This window comes from Sphaeramia orbicularis, chromosome 15, assembly GCF_902148855.1.
Source record: "Sphaeramia orbicularis chromosome 15, fSphaOr1.1, whole genome shotgun sequence".
Lineage (NCBI taxonomy): Eukaryota > Metazoa > Chordata > Actinopteri > Kurtiformes > Apogonidae > Sphaeramia > Sphaeramia orbicularis.
This window is the reverse complement of record NC_043971.1, coordinates 5,388,627-5,410,114: the sequence shown is the minus strand read 5'-3', so window position 1 is coordinate 5,410,114 and position 21,488 is coordinate 5,388,627. Positions and strand designations below refer to the sequence as shown.

Below are 21,488 nucleotides of genomic sequence, written 5' to 3'. Positions count from 1 at the left end.
GTTTACTTGCTAACCCTATCTATCTATCTAAAATGGTTTTCATATGAAACTCTTAGTGCTGCTGTTTGACTCAGGGGATAAATCCTAAAGCAGACAGAGCAGGTCACTCATCCTGATCTGCCACACTGTTGACAAGGATGCTTAACGTAGAGGATGAGGACGAGGAGGAGGAAGAACAGGACGTCTGGTCCGGGAGGGAGCTCCAGTGTTTGTTTAATGGAGACCTGTTCGATGGCGGATTAGTAAGCCATGTGGTGAAACGCCGTGTGGTTCACTCAGGCACATGAGCTCATAGCTGGTAAATCTATCAGCCTGAGCACGCATTGAGCTAATTGAGTTCCTGTCTTTGTCTGGGACGACGGGGAGAGGGCGTCCCACCCCCGTCGGCTTTGACCAGACCCAGACACGATGTGGTCTGAGGATGACAGTCTGAGGTTCAGGGTTTGTCCGGAGTCTGTCCTTTTTGTCCTTTCCCGGTTAAATAGGAGGCGAAAATCATAGAAACCATAACTAACCCATTTGTCTTATTCTCCTTCAGTCTGCTCTTACTATTGTCCTTCTGTCATTACAATGAAACTTTAGCTGATGATAAACTATCAAGTTTTTTTTTTTTTTTTTTTCTTGTTGCTCATGTGTCATTGGGATCATTCCTGTCTTTGCTCAGTTTCTGTCAGACACAGCTCATCTGTTGTCTTAAAAAAATCCTATCTTGATGGTTTTTCTAAATAGTGATACTCAATTTATCTCAGTATTATTTCTTATATGTCCAAATTTTCAGTTATGATTTTCAGATATAAAAGAAATAGTGACTTAACAGCAACTATAAAACATGTTTCACAAACTCCTGTAGGTTAAAGTGGACTAACAGACACTTTTAACCCTTTAACGCTGAACGTATCATATTTGATACCTGATAATGAAAGAAACCGAAAGAAAAAAATGTAACAACTTGTAAATAGTGATGGAATATGACATTTCCTTACTGTTTCATCCAGAAGTTTTAACTGAAGACTATTATTATATTTATGAAAAATAGTTGTAGATAGAAAATAATGGTGGCGTATATAATATAATGTATGAGTGACAGATTTATCCTTGTGCTTTTGTGTGTGTGTGTGTGTGTGTGTGTATTATATTATATTATATACTGCGTTACAATATGATATGATAGAGTTGGGTATATGACATGACATGGTTCAATACTGATGTGATGCGATATGGGATTATGCAGTTCGATATGTTATGATACGGTTTGTTTTGACATGGTGTGATACAATATTATATGCTATTGTCAAATATGTTACACTACAATATAGTACGATACACTCCGCTACAACACAGGGTGATATGATATGATATGATATGATATGATATGATATGATATGATATGATATGATATGATATGATATGATATGATATGGGACAATACGATGCAATATAATACAGTAAATTGCAATATATTAAGGCAGTGTTTTCCAACCTTGGGGTCGGGACCCCATATGGGGTCGCCTGATATTCAAATGGGGTCGCCTGATATTTCTAGTAATTAATAATAATAAAAAAAAAAAAAAACAACTTACTTATAAAAAATATAGAGAGAATCCCAATCCATAACAGACATGACAAACTGAAGCTGAAACTGAAGCACTGTGGTTCTGTTCATCTGTCAAATGTTCATTGTGGTCAGTTTCAGATGCTGCAGCTCTTTCATAATTCATAATTTGAGTTCTTGTTTGTTCAGTATTAATTGTCCTCGTAAATCACAGCTGGACTGACTGTACATATCCTGACCAAGGAAAATCAAATTCTCACTTTGTGCAGTAATCTACACCTGGATTTACTGCCTCCATCCACAATAATATACATTATATAGACTAAATGTCATCCAAAATTAGCGTTTATTTGCAACATAGTATAGCAAATTATTACATGGTCAAAATCAAATTAATTTTAGTAAAATGTCTCTGTTTTGAATGTCTGGGGTCGCCAGAAATTTGTAATGTTAAAATGGGGTCACGAGTAAAAAAAGGTTGGGAACCACTGTATTGAGGCAATATATTTAAATTTTTAAGGCTAATTTTAGTAAAACTGTCAAACAAAAATAGATCAGATCAGCACTTTAACTGTCTTTTTTGTGTTTTTGAAGTTACCTTACTGTTGGCACTTTTGTTATTATAATCAAATGGCTGCACTTTTCTATACGTTTTTATCGTATTTATATTGTAATCCTTTTGTCGTCTGTCTGTCTGTCTGTCCATTCAACGATATAATCACATTATCTGAAGAATGCATTGACATATCTGCACCAAATTTACACTGTGAATACATCTTGACATGGAGTAGATCTTGACTTACTTTTTCGAGGTCAAATGTCCTTGTGCAGTTATAATATCTGAGTACTTTCCAATCTAAATATGTGTGTAATAAGTTTGACACAAAGACAATCTAATCTAAATTATAGGGCAGAATCTTACACTATATTTGGCTGAGGGGGTTTAAAAGTGTGCAGCACGTTATGTTTATATTTATATGTTTGTTCTGTGTATACGGTTGCTTATGTGAGTAGCTTAGTACTAATTTCTTCTCATTGTTTTCCACTGGAGTACAATGCCAGGTTTTCATTAAGCTTTTAGCTTAAAAGGTTTTTTCCTCTTTTTAATATTCTCAAAACAGTGAAAACTGTATTTAAACACAACGTAAAATGAATCACTGTCTGCCATTAACCTTCACATCATCATTATTAACACATTAGACTCCTAACATACAGCATATTTTCTATTGTATTTGTATTTTTTCTTCACCTTTTACAATTCTGTACTTTTATTCTGTTCTATCCTGTTCTGTTCTGTTCTATTCAATTTTATTCTATTCTTGTATATTCTGTTCTATTCTAGTCTAGTCTAGTCTGTTCTATTCTAGTCTTGTCTATTCTATTCTATTCTATTCTATTCTATTCTAGTCTAGTCTATTCTATTCTAGTCTGTTCTATTCTAGTCTAGTCTAGTGTAGTATGTTCTATTCTATTCTATTCTATTCTAGTCTATTCTCGTCTAGTCTGTTCTATTCTATTCTAGTCTAGTCTAGTATGTTCTATTCTATTCTATTCTAGTCTAGTCTAGTCTATTCTCGTCTAGTCTGTTGTATTCTAGTCTAGTCTAGTATGTTCTATTCTATTCTATTCTAGTCTAGTCTAGTCTAGTCTAGTCCAGTCTAGTCTAGTCTAGTCTTGTCTGTTCTGTTCTATTCTAGTCTAGTCTAGTCTAGTCTAGTCCAGTCTAGTCTAGTCTTGTCTGTTCTGTTCTATTCTAGTCTAGTCTAGTCTAGTCTAGTCTGTTCTAGTCTAGTCTAGTCTAGTCTGTTCTATTCTATTCTATTCTATTCTAGTCTATTCCATTCTATTCTATTCTATTCTATTCTAGTCTAGTCTGTTCTGTTCTGTTCTATTCTATTCTAGTCTAGTCTAGTCTAGTCTGTTCTATTCTATTCTAGTCTATTCTAGCCTAGTCTAGTCTATTCTGTTCTATTCGGTTTGGTTCTGTTCTAGTCTAGTCTAGTCTAGTCTAGTCTGTTCTGTTCTGTTCTGTTCTGTTCTATTCTATTCTATTCGGTTCGATTCTGTTCTGTTCTAGTCTAGTCCAGTCTAGTCTAGTCTGTTCTATTCTATTCTATTCTAGTCTAGTCTAGTCTGTTCTGTTCTATTCTATTCTATTCTATTCTAGTCTAGTTTAGTCTAGTCTAGTCTGTTCTATTCTATTCTATTCTATTCTATTCTAGTCTAGTCTAGTCTAGTCTATTCTGTTCTATTCGGTTTGGTTCTGTTCTAGTCTAGTCTAGTCTAGTCTGTTCTATTCTATTCTGTTCTGTTCTGTTCTGTTCTGTTCTGTTCTGTTCTGTTCTAGTCTAGTCTAGTCTAGTCTAGTCTAGTCTGTTCTATTCTATTCTATTCTATTCTAGTCTAGTCTAGTCTAGTCTGTTCTATTCTATTCTGTTCTGTTCTGTTCTAGTCTAGTCTAGTCTAGTCTGTTCTATTCTATTCTGTTCTGTTCTGTTCTGTTCTGTTCTGTTCTAGTCTAGTCCAGTCTAGTCTAGTCTGTTCTAGTCTGTGTCTCCGTAGACTTTCAGTGAACAGAGCTGGTCTCAGTTTTTCTTAACTACCTCCATTTATCATGTAAAATGGTTTTTCGTGTCAGACTATTTGTTCTGCCGTTCGACTCCATGTTAGAGCAGATCTTGTATCTCAATGGGATCTTCCTTCATAAATAAAAAATAAAATGGAATGAAAACAGCGATCATAAGGCAACCAAGAAGACGTATGAGCGTATGAGGAAGACGAGGCTGTGGACGAGCCTGGTTTCACTATCTGCCATCAGGATACCATATCTACTGTAAACACCAATAGCTACAGAACTCCTCCTGCGCAAACACTGGCTTTGTTTGACAAATTACTTACTGTAGTTTTTCAAGAAATTACACTGTGGTTCCAGCTCTGCATTGGTTTTATTGGTGTTTGAAGACTGTAAAAGGTTTGCGTATGTTTGCACACAGTGAGTTATGACGGGTCAGAGTTTTTCTCAAAGCTGCTTGTTCACTGTAAAAAAAAAGGAAAAAAACAGTAATATTCCTGCAGCAGGGGTGCTGAAAAAATATTGTAAAATAACGGAAAATAAAATTGTCATAAAAATACGGTAATTTTCCATAATTAAAATGCAGTTTTTTGCCTTAACTTTACATAACATTTTGCTTTTGCTTTTTTTTTTTTTTTTTTTTTTTACTTTTTAATGTTTAATAAAGAATATTTACTTAAGTATTAAAACAATCAAATTACCTATAAATATATATAGAAATAATTTTCAATGAGACTGAGTTGTCCAATCCACTGATAAAAGCTGTATTTGGACAGTTTATCAGTGCTTATACATGTGATACATTCACAAAAATACATTTATTCAACATTTTTGTTGTAATTGCACAAGATATTTGTCAATTAACAAACAAGTCTTGTTAAACTTACAGAACAAATACTTCTTTTATGGTTAATTGTCAGTAATTTTATCTCATTTTATAATTTTTTTTTACAGTATTAAACTTTAAATTAACAGTTTAATCTCATAAATAGAAAAGAAATATTTGTGAAATTACAATACCTTTGCAAATGTATTTTAGCTGTATTTTTCTGTGAAAAAAGAAAAAAAGTCTTTTAAAAAAATGGAAATTTTATGGTTATTCACCGTTATAGTTTTTTGTGTTATTTTACATTTGACATGTAAAATCACAGTCTATTTTTGTCATTTCATTGATATTTTCCTTTATCTTAAAAAAACAGGAAAAATCTGTAAAATGAACAGTGAAAATTCTGTTAAATTACAGATTTTTTTTTCTTTTTTTACTGTGTTATTGTTGTCAAGTAGCAAAAGAGCGTATTTATTTCAACAGAATGAGATAAAAGCCTTTATGTATTTTCAGTTATTATCTCTCTGTGCTCTGGAGAGGTGAAATGTCATTAGGATCTGCATTTCCGTCATTCTCGTGCATCATTTTGGGAAGGTAATGAGTCATGCTTTACAAAAATCTCCATCATGGCTTCAGAGACCATAGATGCCATTTACGCCGAGGCCTGCTTGATCCATTCAATTAATTAGGTTTGATATAAACTGCTTGCTTTCTGTTGGCTTCAGTCCTGGAAAGAAATTGAATTTTGAATGATATAAACGAATTGTGTTGCGTGGGGTCCAGCGCCGTGGCTGGGAGCCAAGGCCGGCCGTTCACGAATGCGTTCGGCTCCCACTGGTTAACACGTTGGAGCCTCTGCTGGGGCTTCACAGGCCTGCTGTCGTCTGCTGGGCTCCCATTGTGATGGATGGGTGAGAATTCTGCAGATTAAAGGAATTTGGACTGAGTTATCGAACAAAACGGCTGCATAAAGACATGACTGGGATAGTATTGTTTTATTTTATTTTTTTCTAATGCTGTAAAAATATAAATTAATGCAAAGTCTTTCGTCTTTAATGAAGGTTTTACTTTATTAATGATCTGCCTCGGGCTGTTTTCTTCTGTGGCAGGTTTGGGTTTGACTCAGTGAGATAATAGCTCCCTCTAATGGACATTATGGGTATAGATGCAGCTTGAATGTCTTTCACTTACAGTCGAGGAAAAAATTATTAGACCACCCCTTGTTTTCTTCAGTTTGTTGTTCATTTTAATGCCTGGTCCAACTAAAGGTCCATGTGTTTGGACAAATATAATGATAACAGCAAAAATAGCTCATAAGAGTTTAATTTCTACTGTTATTTCAAATAATCTACTGTTTATTTGACTTTTGTTTTTATATCCAACTAATTCTGTAAAGCCCTGTTTTTTGTTTGTTTGTTTGGTTGGTTGGTTGGTTGGTTGTTGTTTTTTTTACTACAAATTGCATATGGTGGACTGAAGATTTTTTATTTGTGAGGTGGCCTTTTAAGACACTTTTACAGAGTACAGCACTGATGTGTTTCATCATAATGAAACCATATAAATCAGTTTCAAGTCAAAAACATGTGTTAGTGTTTAGTCCCTCTGATAAAATGAACTGGAAATACAGTCGCAGAAAAAATTATAGTAGGCCACCCTTGTTTTCTTCAGTTTGTTGTTCATTTTAATGCCTGGTACAACTAAAGGTACATGTGTTTGGACAAATATAATGAAATCAACAAAAATAGCTCATAGTAGTTTAATTTCTACTGTTATTTAAAATAATCTACTGTTTATTTGACTGTTATTTGTTTTCATATCCAACTAATTCTGTAAAGCCCTGTTTTGTTTTGTTTGTTTGTTTGTTTGTTTGTTTGTTTGTTTGTTTGTTTGTTTGTTTTACTATAAATTGCATATGGTGGACTGAAGATTTTTTATTTGTGAGGTGGCCTTTTAAGACACTTTTACAGAGTACTGCACTGATGTGTTTCATCATAATTAAATAAAATAAATCAGTTTCAAGTCAAAAACGTGTGTTAGCGTTTAGTCCCTCTTTGATAAAATTAACTGGAAATACAGTCATGGAAAAAATTATTAGACCACCCTTGTTTTCTTCAGTTTCTCGTTCATTTTAATGCCTGGTGCAACTAAAGGTACATGTGTTTGGACAAATATAATGATAACAACAAAAAATAGCTCATAAGAGTTTAATTTCTACTGTTATTGAAAATAATCTACTGTTTATTTTCATTTGTTTTCATATCCAACTAATTCCTTGTTTTGACATAGGGCTCTATAAAAAGAACTGAATTGAATTGAATAGTGATGGGGTTTTTTTTAACTACAAATTGTATATGGTGGACTGAAGATTTTTTATTTGTGAGGTGGCCTTTTAAGACACTTTTACCAAGTACAGCACTGATGTGTTTCATCATAACTAAACCATATAAATCAGTTTCAAGTCAAAAACATATGTTAGTGTTTAGTCCCTCTGATAAAATGAACTGGAAATACAGTTGCGGAAAAAATTATTAGACCACCCTTGTTTTCTTCAGTTTCTCGTTTGTTTTAATACCTGGTACAACTAAAGGTACATTTGTTTGGACAAATATAATGATAACAACAAAAATAGCTCATAGTAGTTTAATTTCAGAGCTGATATCTGTCCATTTAACATGTTTTCTTGATAATAACCAAAATCACTTCAGTTCTTACATCAGTATCTGTGGCATTGTACTGACAAAAACAGTGCTTTTAGACATTCCATGTTTTCTTTTCTGTCTGTTTTAGTCACATGACACACACAGGAGTTAGGACTAGATTGCATAACTGTTATTTTTGATGACTTTTGATGGTGTAAGAATTTTTTTTCTGCAACGGTATGTTGTATTTCAGTCAAAACCAGTATATTTTGCATCATTTCACCCCTTTTTTATTACATTAACATTATTCTTTAGATTTTATCCAACATATTCTTCCTACAGGGTCCTGTGTAGTAATATTTAAAGTGTTTTCTATATCATTTAATAGTTATGTTTATGTTTATGCATTTGGCAGACGCTTTTTTCCAAAGCGACTTACAGGGGAAAACCAATTAAATCACTCAATCAATCAAATTTTATTTATATAGCGCCAGATCGCAACAAAAAAGTTATCTCATGACACTTTATATATAGAGTTGGTCAAAAACCAGACTCTAAGCCAATTTACAGAAACCCAACAGAATCCTCCAGGAGCAAACACTTGTGACTTGTGATTACACGTATAAATCATATGCAGATGTTTGAGCATTATAAGAGGAAATCAGTTTATGTTTTTGGTTTCATGTTGAGACTCATTTGATGCACAAACACATGCAGAGATAATTAAAAAATGTACTAAAAAAAAAAAAAAAACCTGAGGGGGAAATCAAATGGCTCTAATTTGGTTTGAGAGCAGAGATGTTGGCGCTGTTTTCCATGAGGAGGGACACATGGGATATGGACTACTTCACCTGACACAGAAACACATATTAATGCCAGGTGTTAAAGGTTCGGGACCGGATCGAGGTATTAAGAGTCCATAGTCCATAACCATTTGCACTGTTATCATTTCTTTCACAGCAGCTTGCCCTGTCCAACACAGTAGAGTTAATTAGACTGAGACACTCATGAGTCTAATACAAGGCTTTAAGGCTTGGAAATGATTTAATGAAATAAAACTAGAATCTAACACATACAGTCGTGGAAAAAATTATTAGACCATCTCTTGTTTTCTTCAGTTTCTTGTTCATTTTAATGAAACTAAATACAACTAAAGGTGCATTTGTTTGGACAAATATAATGATAACAACAAAAATAACTCATAGTAGTTTAATTTCAGAGCTGATATCTTTCCATTTAACATGTTTTCTTGATAATAACCAAAATCACTTCAGTTCTTCCATCAGTATCTATGGCAGGGCTCTCAAACTCAAACTCTCAAACTCTCATTTTCTTTCAGGTTCCACATTCAGCCCGATTTGATCTGCAGTGGGCCGGACCAGTAAAATAATAACATATAAATAATGACAACTCCAAATTTTTGTCTTTGTTTTAGTGTAAAGAAAAAAACTCATTAAATTATGAAAATACTTACTGTTATAAACTATCCAAACAAAAAAGATGTGAATAACCTGAAAAAAATGAAATTTCATAAGAAAAATAAGTGCAAATTTAACAATATTCTGCCTCCACTTATTATTTCTACATGTGCATTATGGACCAGATCAAAGACACTAAACATTTAGTAACAGGCAGAGAACTGTTAAAATTGTGCTGAATTTTCTTTAGACATTTCAGGTTGTTTATATTTGTTCAGGTTATTCACATTTTATTGTTACAGGGTAGTTTGTAAATGTAAATATTTTCATAATTAAATGTTATTTTTTTTGCACTAAAACAAAAAAAAAAATTAAGTTGTTAATTCAAGATTTTTTGCTTAATTGAAGATTTTTTTTTTTACTTAATTGAAGAATTTTTTTTGCTTAATTCAACATTTTTTCCTTAATTCAAGCTTTTTTTTTTTTTTTTTTTTTTTTTGCTTAATTCAGTTCAAGACTGTGGAATTTTTGACTTTGCGAAAACATCCCACGGGCCAGATTGGAACCTTTGGCGGGTCGCATGTTTGAGACCCCCGATCTATGGCATTCTACTGACAAAAACAGTGCTTTTAGGCATTCTGTGTTTTCTGTTCTGTCTGTTTTAGTCACATGATACACACAAGAGTTACTACTTAAATGCATAACCATTGTTTTTGATGACTTTTGAAGGTCTAATAATTTTTTCCGCGACTGTAGATGTTCACATAGACAAGGAAATCATAAGCCCATAGGTTACAAGTGTTAGTAGGCACTTCAGAATGCAAGGCTTCCTATTAAATATAGTTATGCATCCCAAAAATAAATTACACAATATAGAACATAAGGAAAAAATATACAGACAGGTCCTTTTTTCTGGCAATCACAGTGTTAGAATATGTTCTGTATGAGAGGTAGAAATGAAGTTAGACAAATTCAAGCAAAATTCTTTCTTTAATATATATTTTAAAAATGTAGATCCCTCACTTATTCCAGAGTAGTCTTATTAATACGACTGTGACTAATATCTGTGTTCATTATTATTTATTTATTTATTATTGTCAATTATCATCTTTTTTTTATGGTGCAGCAGGGTGGGAATGTTCATGGGTTTGGGTATAAAAAAAACAAAAAAACAATGACTGTATTATGCTTTTCTGGATGACTCAATATGTAATAAAAACACTTTGAACAAAAAATAATAATGTCCAGTGCAGTAAAAGGAAGTGGGTACTAACATGTGTCTGTCAGAAGGACAGAACTCTTACAGTCTTGGCCGTCACAAATGTAAAACCATATTAATCTCCGTTTAGCTGTATAAAAAAGCTGGAGAATAATTATTCAGCCATCGTATTTTATCACTATTTCCACATTGTTTTCTCTATCACTCTTTTTTTTTTTTTTTTTATAAGTTATCCTAGAAATAACTAGTTACTTGCTTAGACAGTTACTTATGTCTGTCAACTAAACTGTTCATTATGGTGAGAGCTAACGTCACAAAACTGGATCCATTTGCCTGAAAGCTTAAAACTTCTGTAAATGTGGTGTGAAATAGTACAAATACATGTATGATATAAATCTGTGTCATTATCAAGAATAAATATCAATAATCTTAAAAAAAAAAAATTCTCCTGTATAGACATTTTGTTACTAGCATCTTGTTAGCTAGTAGGCTAACACTAGCAAAAACAACATCACTGTGGCTAAATATGTAAAATATTAAAAGTTAAATAACTCTGAATTTGCACTAATGTTGCCTATATGAGACAAGAGTTACAAGTGGGGTATAAATTAACTGTATCAAGTGAGTAATTTACATTATAAGTGTACGTTTTTGTAAACAGATAGCAGCTGGTAGCTAACAGTAGTAAGTGAGTTTTTACATTTGATTGGAAATAGATAGAAAATATAAATCTAGATTAAAAAGAGAATAAATGTAGATTGCAATGGATTTTGACCAAACTTATTATGGCTATTCTGTGAATACCAGTAACACTTATATCATTTTGTTTTTTTCATTACATTTTATTTGAGCTAACGTAAAATCCAGCAAAATTTTCAAGCATCCCTAAAATTAATCAGAATATTAAACCATGTTAAAGCATCGGAAAAATGTTATTGTACCAGAGGCACAAAGAATTTAGGTTAAGTATGTGACAAGAGTTACATTTGCTGACACTGAATCCATATTTTTTCGCCCAAATCATGTCTGAAAATTGCTAAATGTTGATACCCTGCACTGACTGTAATCACTAATATTAGACATTATTGTGCCAGTATTTACACCAACTCAAACCCTATATCAGAAAACTGACAGAAGTTGAATTCAGCTCTGGATGTAAACTTATTTTATTTATTTCATTTTATTAGTTTATTTAATAGTGCACATGCATCATGCACATTTATGAACGTTGCTGTATAAAAAATACACCCATGTAAATATGCCAGAATTAGTAAAAATAACTACTTTTCATCTACAGTCCCTAGGCAGGTGACAAAAACAAAATATTAAACAGCCAACATTAATACATCACTCATTCACTATGAATTAAAAAATGTAAAAATACACATAATGATGACATAGGCATCATCAAAACAAACAAATAAACAAAAAACAAACAGAGGATGATCACAGGGGCATTAGCCTCTATACTTACATCCAACTAAACAGAGACAGTGCATGGGTGATGAAATGTGTGTTGATTAAAAGTAAATGCATCTGTGGTTTTCTAGGAGCCACTGTTTAAAGTGAGTTTTAAAAGTGTTGTATGTTGGACACTCTCTTATTGGGAGGAGCAGGTTATTCCAAAGTTTACCTCCTACTATTAACAGTGCGTTTTGTCCAAAAGTGATGCGTCTGAAACTAGTGTCTAATGCACGGGTGTCAAACTCATTTCAGTTCAGGGGCCACATTCAGCCCAATTCGATCTCAAGCGGACCAAACCATTAAAATTATAGCATAAAAACCTATAAATAATGACAACTCCAAGTTTTTCTCTTCATTTTAGTGCAATAAAAACATTAAATTTTGAAAATGGTTACATTTACAAACTAACTTTTCACAAAAAAAGATGTGACTAACCAGAAACAAATTTAATTTCTTAAGAAAAATAAGCTAAATTTTAACAATATTATGCCTCAACTTATCACTTGTACATGTGCAGTACACACAATGTTACACAAACATCATATTGTTGAAATTTTGAAGTTTGGAATGTGTAACTAAAATAAGAATGTTTACAATACTATGTGTCAACTTATTTACACAACTTACAAATTGGATCTACAAATCCACAAAACATTTAGTAACACACAGAATATTGTTCAAATTGTGCTTAATTTTCATGTTGTTCACATTTTATTGTAAGGGTTATTAGACTATTATTTTACTTTAGATCACACTGGGCTAAAACCAGTTCAACACCTTTGACTGTTCATATCTTCAGTGTAATTTTTGCACTCCATAAAATCACGCCGCGGGCCGATTGGAACCTTTGGAGGGCCGGTTTTGGCCCACGGGCCGCATGTTTGACACCTGTGGTCTAATCCTTTTTAGCTTACCGGCCGATAGGCTGTAAGATAAGGTCGTCATGAGGCCTCCGGCGTCGTCAGCGTCTGTCGTACATTACAAAACTTTCAGTCGTCTTCTTCTCCAAAACTACAATTCCGATTGACTTCAAGCTTGGTATACAGCTTCTGTATGATGATGTCAACAAAAGTTAGAGAAATTATTTGGATCTGGATTTGATTCTGGATTTGGTGCGACTTTGAAAAATGTTCCCATTATAAGCGATAGGAAGTGGATGGATGCAATAACTCAGTAAATATAAATGATATCCAGTGTAAATGTCTCCAGTCCAGCCCTGATGGGCAGATGACCCAAACATAATGTCCACATGCTTGATCAGGATCTTCTTCTGGATCTGGAACTGACGGAAAATTTAACATGGGCTCTTATGGGGAAAAAAATTCAATCATCTTTTTCTCCGAAACTCCAGTTCTGATTGACTTCAAACTTGGTATACAGCTTCTGTATGATGATGTCAACACAAGGGATTGAAATTATTTCCATCTGGATCTGATTCTGGATTTGGTGCGACTTTGAAAAATTTCCCATTATAACAGATAGGAAGTGGATTGATCCAATAAATCAGTATCAATGATATCAAGTTGGAATTAGAATTTTTTACAGATCTGATTGGAATATGACCAAAACATGGGCTATTTCTGTAATAGAATAAATACACAGAACTGGGTGATAGTAAATGGCATCTGGATACATTTCCCAAAGCTTTTAATTTGGCTGGTAAGCTACAGGAACATTGGTCCTATTTTTCTGTTTACTATTCTGACCCTAAAATGCATAATTAGGATGATTTTCTATCTTTGGTTTCCAGAGGCTTTAACAAACTAGTGGCCTGCTGTTTGTTTTTGTCCTGTAACACATTTAATAAAAAGCGCTGCAGCCTCCCTGAGCGTATCTCCATCCTTCAGGAAGGACGGCCACATTTTATCCATCAGAACGGCCTCCTGTCATCCAAGCCCAGCGAAATTGAATCAGTGTCTGAAACCAGAGCCGAGGCCTCAACTGCACCAACAGAAATAGAAAATCTAGTTTTGCTGTCTGCTAATGACATTAGTGCGTTCCCTAAATGGTTGCCTACCATCGTCAAAGAGGAACATAACAGGGATATAATTACAGGAGGAACACTCACATCTCCATTTTCTTGTCGAACACAAAGGCTGCTGTAGCTCTGTATGGATTAACACCAACAGACTCACACATGTACACAGACACACTACACATACGCTGGCATTGGCAGGTAATGATTCATTTCTCGTCCGTATCATGTTATCCCTTGTAATTAAACTTCTCAAGGTGAACAGAAGGAGAATCGGAAACCACATGTTATTGACTGAAGGAGAAATTCATTAAAAGAGCTGCATAAGTGTCATTTGAGCCCTCCTTTCAATTTCCGCTAACGAGGGAGTTGACAGATGCATCAGAGGAGGGAAAAAAGCCCAGCCTGTCACATCCCACCTATGTGTTCATTTTCATCTGTCGTCCAGCACACGGTATTGTTAAACATCCAGGAGGAGATGCCTGATAACTGCTACTACCGCTTTCCTGTAACATAAAACCCACTGTCACAACTAATGTCTGGCCTGAGTTATAGTTCTAATGTTTCAGACGAATATAACCCAGTTTCCTTTTTTTTTTTTTTTTACGATAAAAAAATCACGTTGTGCTTCCTCAAAACCACGGATCAGTCATTTTTATATAAAGAAAAGAATCAATACATAAGTGTAAAAATTAAAAAAAAGTTACTTTATATCAGTAATTGTCATGATGAATGTCAAGTCCTTATTTCTTTACAGTTTATAAACTGGTTTTTGCTCCTGAATTAATAGTGAAGAAACCTGACAGTTAAGCCAGGAAACCAAAGTCTTTGGGTTCCAGGGGGAGTATGGATGCAAAGCTGAAAGTTAAAGGAATTGACGGCAGGGCACCACCAGGAGTGGAGTCTGCGGCTTAATTTGACTCAACACGGGAAACCTCACCCGGCCCGACACAGAAAGGATTGACAGATTGATAGCTCTTTCTCGGATAAAAGAAACAAAAGTGATTTAAATGTGAAATGTAATAAGTGAATAGTATATAAGTGTAAGTGTATATAAGTGAAAGATCATGTATAAGATAAAACATTCAAAGATGCAATGAGACTAAACGAGACAAAATCAACGTAAAAATACGATGACACAAATATGGTATAAAAGGTGCAACATTCAAAAACAACATGAAAACCAAACCACAGTAAAGATGCAGTTCGATGAAAATGATGGAAAATATGAAAATGACACAAAAAAAACACTCTGAGATGGACAAACAACCCCTCCCCCATACATAAAAATTATATTATACTGATTACAATGTGTATTACATATATAAAAACATGTCCCTCCTGAAGAAATGATAAATAAAAGGCGGTTTTAGTCCATGAGGTATGATCCTGACAAGTCGTTCAATCAATCAATTTTTTACAAAATTATTATATTACAAGCAGTCAAATTCGACAATCCATTTACAAGATACATTTGGTAATAGGACACCCCAGAAGCAGTCCTCAGCTTATAAATGGGGGTCCTTAGACATGTGATGACACAGTTTATATGTTCTAAATAACTACAAACCTATTTGAAAATATTTACCCATCTACCCTTAGACATGTGATGAGAAACACAATTTATATTATAACCTTAAATAAATTAAGATGTTCTTAATAACAACAAACCTGTTTTAAAATATTTATCTATATCTATCTAGCGATGTTTCATTTCATTTCCTTATCCTACAGTCCTGTTGTAGTCAGCATATTCCAGTATTCTCAGATAATTTAATAGTCAGACATGGGCTTTTATCCACATAAATAAAGAGTTTACATCAGTGTTTTTCAACCTTGGGGTCGGGACCCCACATGGGGTCACCTGGAATTCAAATGGGGTCGCCTGAAATTTCTAGTAATTGATTAAAAACTCTGAGTCTGACACTGCAGCACTGTGGTTCTGTTTATCTGTCAAATGTTCATTGTGGTCAGTTTCAGATGCTGCAGCTCTTTCATAATTCATAGTTTAGTTCTTGTTTGTTCAGTATTAATTGTCAGCCTTGGAAATCACAGCTGGACTGACTGTACATATCCTGACCAGGGAAAGTAAAATTCTCCCTTTGTACAGTAATCTACACCTGGCTTTTCTGCCTCCGTCCATAATAATATACATTATATAGACTGAATGTCGGCTAAAATGAATGTTTATTTGACACGTAGTATAGCAAACTATTACATTTGTGATGTTAAAATGAGGTCATGAGCCAAAAAAGGTTGGGAACCAGTGGTTTACATGGTTTGTATATCAGCGTATACTGGGTGTTGGGTCAGGTGTATTTTTGAAGTCTCTCTGTTTGTTTATGTTTCCTTTTTTTAGTTTTGGTTCATCAGACCGTGTGGGGTAACGCTAAGCATAAAGTAGCAACAGTTTTTGCTTAAGACGCTTTTTAAATATATTAAAAGAAAGAGATTGTTGAAGAGAGTTGTGTACTTCCTGAATCTTCTCAGAAAAAGACGATGTCGTGGTGTGTGTGTGTGTGTGTGTGTGTGTGTGTGTTTGTGTGTGTGTGTGTGTGTGTGTGTGTGTGTGTGTGTGTGTGTGTGTGTGTGTGTGTGTGTGTGTGTGTGTGTGTTTGGGGGGGGGCGGGGGTATTCTGCTACACCAGCCGTGTTCTAAATCACAGTTAATTAGCTCCACCTGTGAGCAGCAGGGGGCGGTGTCGCACCTGAAAACACCCACCACTACCACAGAATTGACGCTGACTGAAAACTGTGTGGTCTGAGGGTCTCATCCAGTTTCTTCTTCAAACAGAGGCTCAGAATAACCTGCTGTCCTCTAATCTGCACATGCTTTATTTTTAAAGTCTTCAGTTTACATTACGGCTCAGTTTTTAGCTCTAAACCACACATCACCTCCGTTTGTGAAATTAGTCGTTGTGTTGTCAGTTGCTGCACTAAAGGTCAGTTCTAATTGTCTAAACTAGATCAGAACAGCCACAGTTTGGGCTGAACTGTGTATCAGTGAACGCTATAATGACACTGTAACCTTATACAGTTATAAACTATCCCACCTCAGCGTAGAAGGAAGACCACGAGTTCAGCCCCAGACCTCGATCCGATACTGAACCAGGACAGAAACAACAGACCCAACCCTCTTCATGCTTCTATTTTTATCCCTCCTTTTCTTAAGGTTGTGGTTCTGTGTGTTGTTTTGAAGGCAGCAGGTGATGGCTGTGAAAGGATTTGCTTTGGATCGAGTTTCGGCCAGTGTTGTGTTTCCTGTTTTCTGTTGTGTTTAGAGTTCATGACCTGTCCTCCTTTAGTCAAAAACTTAGAATTAACAGGCTATGATTACACCTACAGTACTGTGCAGAAGCCTTACACTGCTTTTAGCTTCATTTCTGCAGCGTTATAATGAGCTTTTATCTTTATTACCTCTGCCAGGAGGTATTGTGATCACTTTGCTTTGTGTGCGTACGTGTTTGTTTGTTTGCTTGTTTGTTTGTTTGTTTGTTTGCAAGATAACGTAAAAAGTTATGGATGGATTTTCATGAAATTTTCAGGAAATGTTGATACTGGCACAAGGAAGAAATCATTAAATTTTGGTGGTGATCGGGGGTGGGGGGGGGTCCACGGAGGGTCCCCACTGATCACCCTCGGCGGAGGTCTGCGCTCCTCGAGTGCTTTTCTAGAAAAGACCATGCAGACCTCCGCCGAGGCCGATCAGTGGGGACCCCCCGTGGACCACCCCCACCCCGATCACCACCAAAATTTAATCATTTCTTCCTTGTGCAAGTGTCAACATTTCCTGAAAATCCGTCCATAACTTTTGAGTTATCCTGCTAACAAACAAACATGCAAACAATCACACAAACACACAAAGCAAAACGATCACAATACCTCCTGGCGGAGGTAAGAAAACACCACACACTTTTCCTAATAAAAATTAAATTCAAATAAAATGCAGGATATAATATCTGAGACGACATATCTTGATTGACCCGATCATGTGACCGCATGCGTTACTACGCTTCAACCTGCCTGAACACAGACAGTTACAAAACTGAACAGAGAATGGACAGATTTCTTCACCTACCTGGCCCCGTTCAGTCATCTCCAAGAGAAAAATGTCTCTGTTTTGAATGTCTGGGGTCGCCAGAAATTTGTGATGTTAAAATGGGGTCACGAGTCCAAAAATGTTGGGAACCACTGGCAAGGCAGGTTTATTTCTATAGCACTTTTCATGTACAAGATACTTTATAGTGCTTTACATAAAACATTAAAACAGTGTTTTTCAACCTTGAGGTCGGGACCCCACATGGGGTCACCTGGAATTCAAATGGGGTCACCTGAAATTTCGAGTAATTGTTAAAAAAAAAAAAAAAAAAACCTTACTAATAAAAAATATATGGTTGGTTGAGAGAGACAATCCCAATCCATAGCATAGTGAGTGTGAAACTGCAGCACTGTGGTTCTGTTTATGTGTCAAATGTTCATTGTGGTCAGTTTCAGATGCTGCAGCTCTTTCATAATTCATAGTTTGAGTTCTTGTTTGTTCAGTATTAATTGTCCTCCTTGTAAATCCAAGCTGGACTGACTGTACATATCCTGACCAAGGATATGTACCATAATACCATAATAGTATACATTATATAGACTAAATATCATCTAAAATTAACCTGTATTTGCAACATAGTGTAGCAAACTATTACATGATCGTAAACAAATTAATTTTAGCCCCAAAAAAAGTCTCTGTTTTGAATGTCTGGGGTCACCAGAAATTTGTGATGTTAAAATGGGGTCAGGAGCCAAAAAAGGTTGGAACCACTGGATTAAAAGCATTATAGCAGGGAAGCAATAAAAATTATAGGCATGAGAAAAAGAAACAAACAAAAAACAAAAACAGATAAATAGATAAAACAGATGAAAACTTTAAGTTAAAAAAAAAAAAACAGTGCAGATCACTGGCCTAATATATGCAGTTAAAGCACATTAATGTCTGATTTTGGTCATGTTTTCGTCCTCTGCTCCGTGTTTCTCACGCTCAGTCGTCGTTCATTGTGTTGGTTTTTAGGAGTCTGGACGCTGTACTTCCCTCAGAGCGAGTACACTGAGACGGTCTACGTGGGTCAACCGTCCGGGACCCAGATCCTTCAGGTCCACGCTCTGCTGGACAGAGACTCAGAGCGGCCTCACTTCTACCTGTGTCCGGTGAGCGCCCACAAACGGCCGCCGTACTTCAGCTGGTTCCACATGGACATGAGCACCGGGGTCCTGTCGCTGAATAAAACCCTGGAGGAGAGCGACTTCGCACAACTCAGTGAGTCCACCGACATATTCCACTTTGATTCTTTAGTTTGACTTTATTCGTCTACAGGTTTAGTTGTAGTTTGCATCTGTACAGGAACTGACCACTCATAACATGAAATAAACACATAATATATAAATAATTATTCACACAATGAGATAAAAATATGCAAAAATACTCATTAGTGATGTTTTTAATGTTTTGTCATTTGTCTTATTTTTTTCCCATTTTTTTTCTTTATATTTAGAATTTCTTTATATTTATTTATTTATTGTTTGTTTGTGTTTTTGCTCTTAGTCATCTTTGATGTATTTTTATTTATATATTAATTTAATTTTTCTGTATTATCTACTTATTTTTACTTTATTTATTTCTTCATTTTTTGTTATTCATCTTCATATTATCATGTTTGTTTTTCATATCTCCAGATCTTTATTCATTTATTTTATATTTATTTCTCTTTATATTCATATTTTTATTTTTTTGTCATTCCTCTTTACATTTACAAATGTACGTATTTTTATTTGTCCTTAAATTTCCTTTTTTTGTCCAGTATTATTGTTTTTAATCTGTATTTTTATTCACACGCTTATTTATTCTTTTATTTCTCTTGTAGTTACTAAAAGTTATTTATTCACTTTTGTGTTTATTCCTTCTTATATTTATATTTTTAAATACATTTTACTTATTTCTTTGCTTTTTTATTCCATATTTATTCCAGATTTTTTTTTTTTTTGTTTATTTTCCTTTTATTTATACATTTATTGATTTTTTTTTTTTAACTTTTATTCATTCATTCATTGATGTATTTTTCTTTATACATTTATTTATTCATTCATTACCTCTAACTTATTTTTGCTCAGTTTTTAATTTATTTTTGCATTTATTTGTCATATTAATTGTTATGAATAGTTGCACAAGCTCTGTTTAAGTTTACTTTTATTTTTTCCTCTTTGTATTTTTTTTTTTTTTTTTGCATTTATTCACCTATTAAATCCTCTGTATTTCTGCTTTAATTTTTTTATTCTTACAGATTTGTTTTATTTTGACACTCTTGGGCCTCCATATTTTATAATCATTATAACGTTAATGCAATGCTATGGTTTTCTCTTTATTCAGACTTTAAGTCCGTAAACTCCATATGAAAGTAAATTAGTTTCCTGACGTTTACGCTCTCTGCATACTAATACTGGGCTTCAGGTGCAGCTTTATGCCTTCAGGATGATAATGTAATTACATTTAAGTAAAAATGGGCTTAGTCATCAAGAAAAGCACTGTGTGAGATTAAAAGCGTCCTGTTATATTGTTCTGGCTGTTCTTCTTTTCAGATCAGAAGTTGTGGTCGGTGCAGAAACTGGGCCTTCGAGCCATGGTTTCCCAGAGCCCCCCCTCCGCCTACCCCTGTTACAACAAAAAGTGGGCTCGGATCGTGTTGGACTTCATCAACGCCACAGTCCCACAGTGTTCCAACACAAAAATGGAGGAGCTCTGCTTCCCCCACAGAGACACCTCCATCCCCCACATCATGGAGAACCGGTACCCGGGGGCCTTAAAGCAGCTCCGACGCCTCACCAGAGTCCACGTCTGTCCCAACTACACCATCAGCTACAACGTGGAATCAGGTGAGACGCACCACATCCTCAGAGAAGTGATTCAAACTTATTATGAGCTGATTCATAATAAAGCTACAGTCAGGTCCGTAAGTATTCAGACTGTGACACAAGTTTTATCTGTTCACCACCGCAGTGGATCTGAAATAAAACAACCCTGATGTGAATGAATGTTTGGACTTACAGCTTCAATTCAGGTGTTGAATTTCATTGAATAGATCACAGGTGTCAAACATGTGGCCCGGGGGCCAAATCCAGCCCGCCAAAGGATCCAATCCGGCCCACAGGATGAATTAGTGAAATGCAAAAATTACACTGAAGATATTAACAATCCATGGTGTAAAAATCATTTTAATTGAGTTCCACATACAGACCAATTAGATCTCAATATGGTCAGATCAGTAAAATAGTATCATAATAACCTATAAATAATGATAACTGCAGATTTTATCTTTGTGTTAGTAAAAAAAAGTAAAATTACATGAAAATGTTTACATTAACCAACTATCCTTTTACAAAAAATGTGAATAACCTGAACAAATATGAACAACCTGAAATGTCTTAAAAGAAGTAAATGCAATTTTACCACTATTATACCTGGTACTATATGTTTGCGTAGTTGTAATTGTAATGTAAGTTATAACGCACATGCGTAAAAGATAAACTGATAAACTGAGGCAGAGAACAATGACCCGGGCAAATGAGAAATAGATTGAGAATTATTCTTATTTAAGTTCCAAACTCCAAATTTTTACCAATATTGTGCCTGTTACCACATGTTTGTGTAACATTGTGTGTGATGCACATGTATAAATGATAAGTGGAGGCATAATATTGTTAAAACTGCACTTAGTTTTCTTACAAATTTCTTTTTTTTTCAGGTTTTTCACGTTTTTTGTTAAAGGATAGTTTATAAATGTAAA

The 21,488-nt window shown here is 34.7% G+C and overlaps 1 protein-coding gene across 2 annotated transcripts in view; it reads left to right on the top strand.

The window, feature by feature from the left end:
- Positions 1–21,488, top strand: part of LOC115434343 (proto-oncogene tyrosine-protein kinase receptor Ret-like) — a 73,164-nt gene that overhangs the window by 20,466 nt on the left and 31,210 nt on the right. For both annotated transcript variants that reach the window (XM_030156246.1, XM_030156247.1), the window contains exons 2-3: positions 18,722–18,967; positions 20,284–20,577. In XM_030156246.1, coding sequence (XP_030012106.1) covers positions 18,722–18,967; positions 20,284–20,577 — 540 coding nt within the window. The remainder of the gene's footprint in view (positions 1–18,721; positions 18,968–20,283; positions 20,578–21,488) is intronic.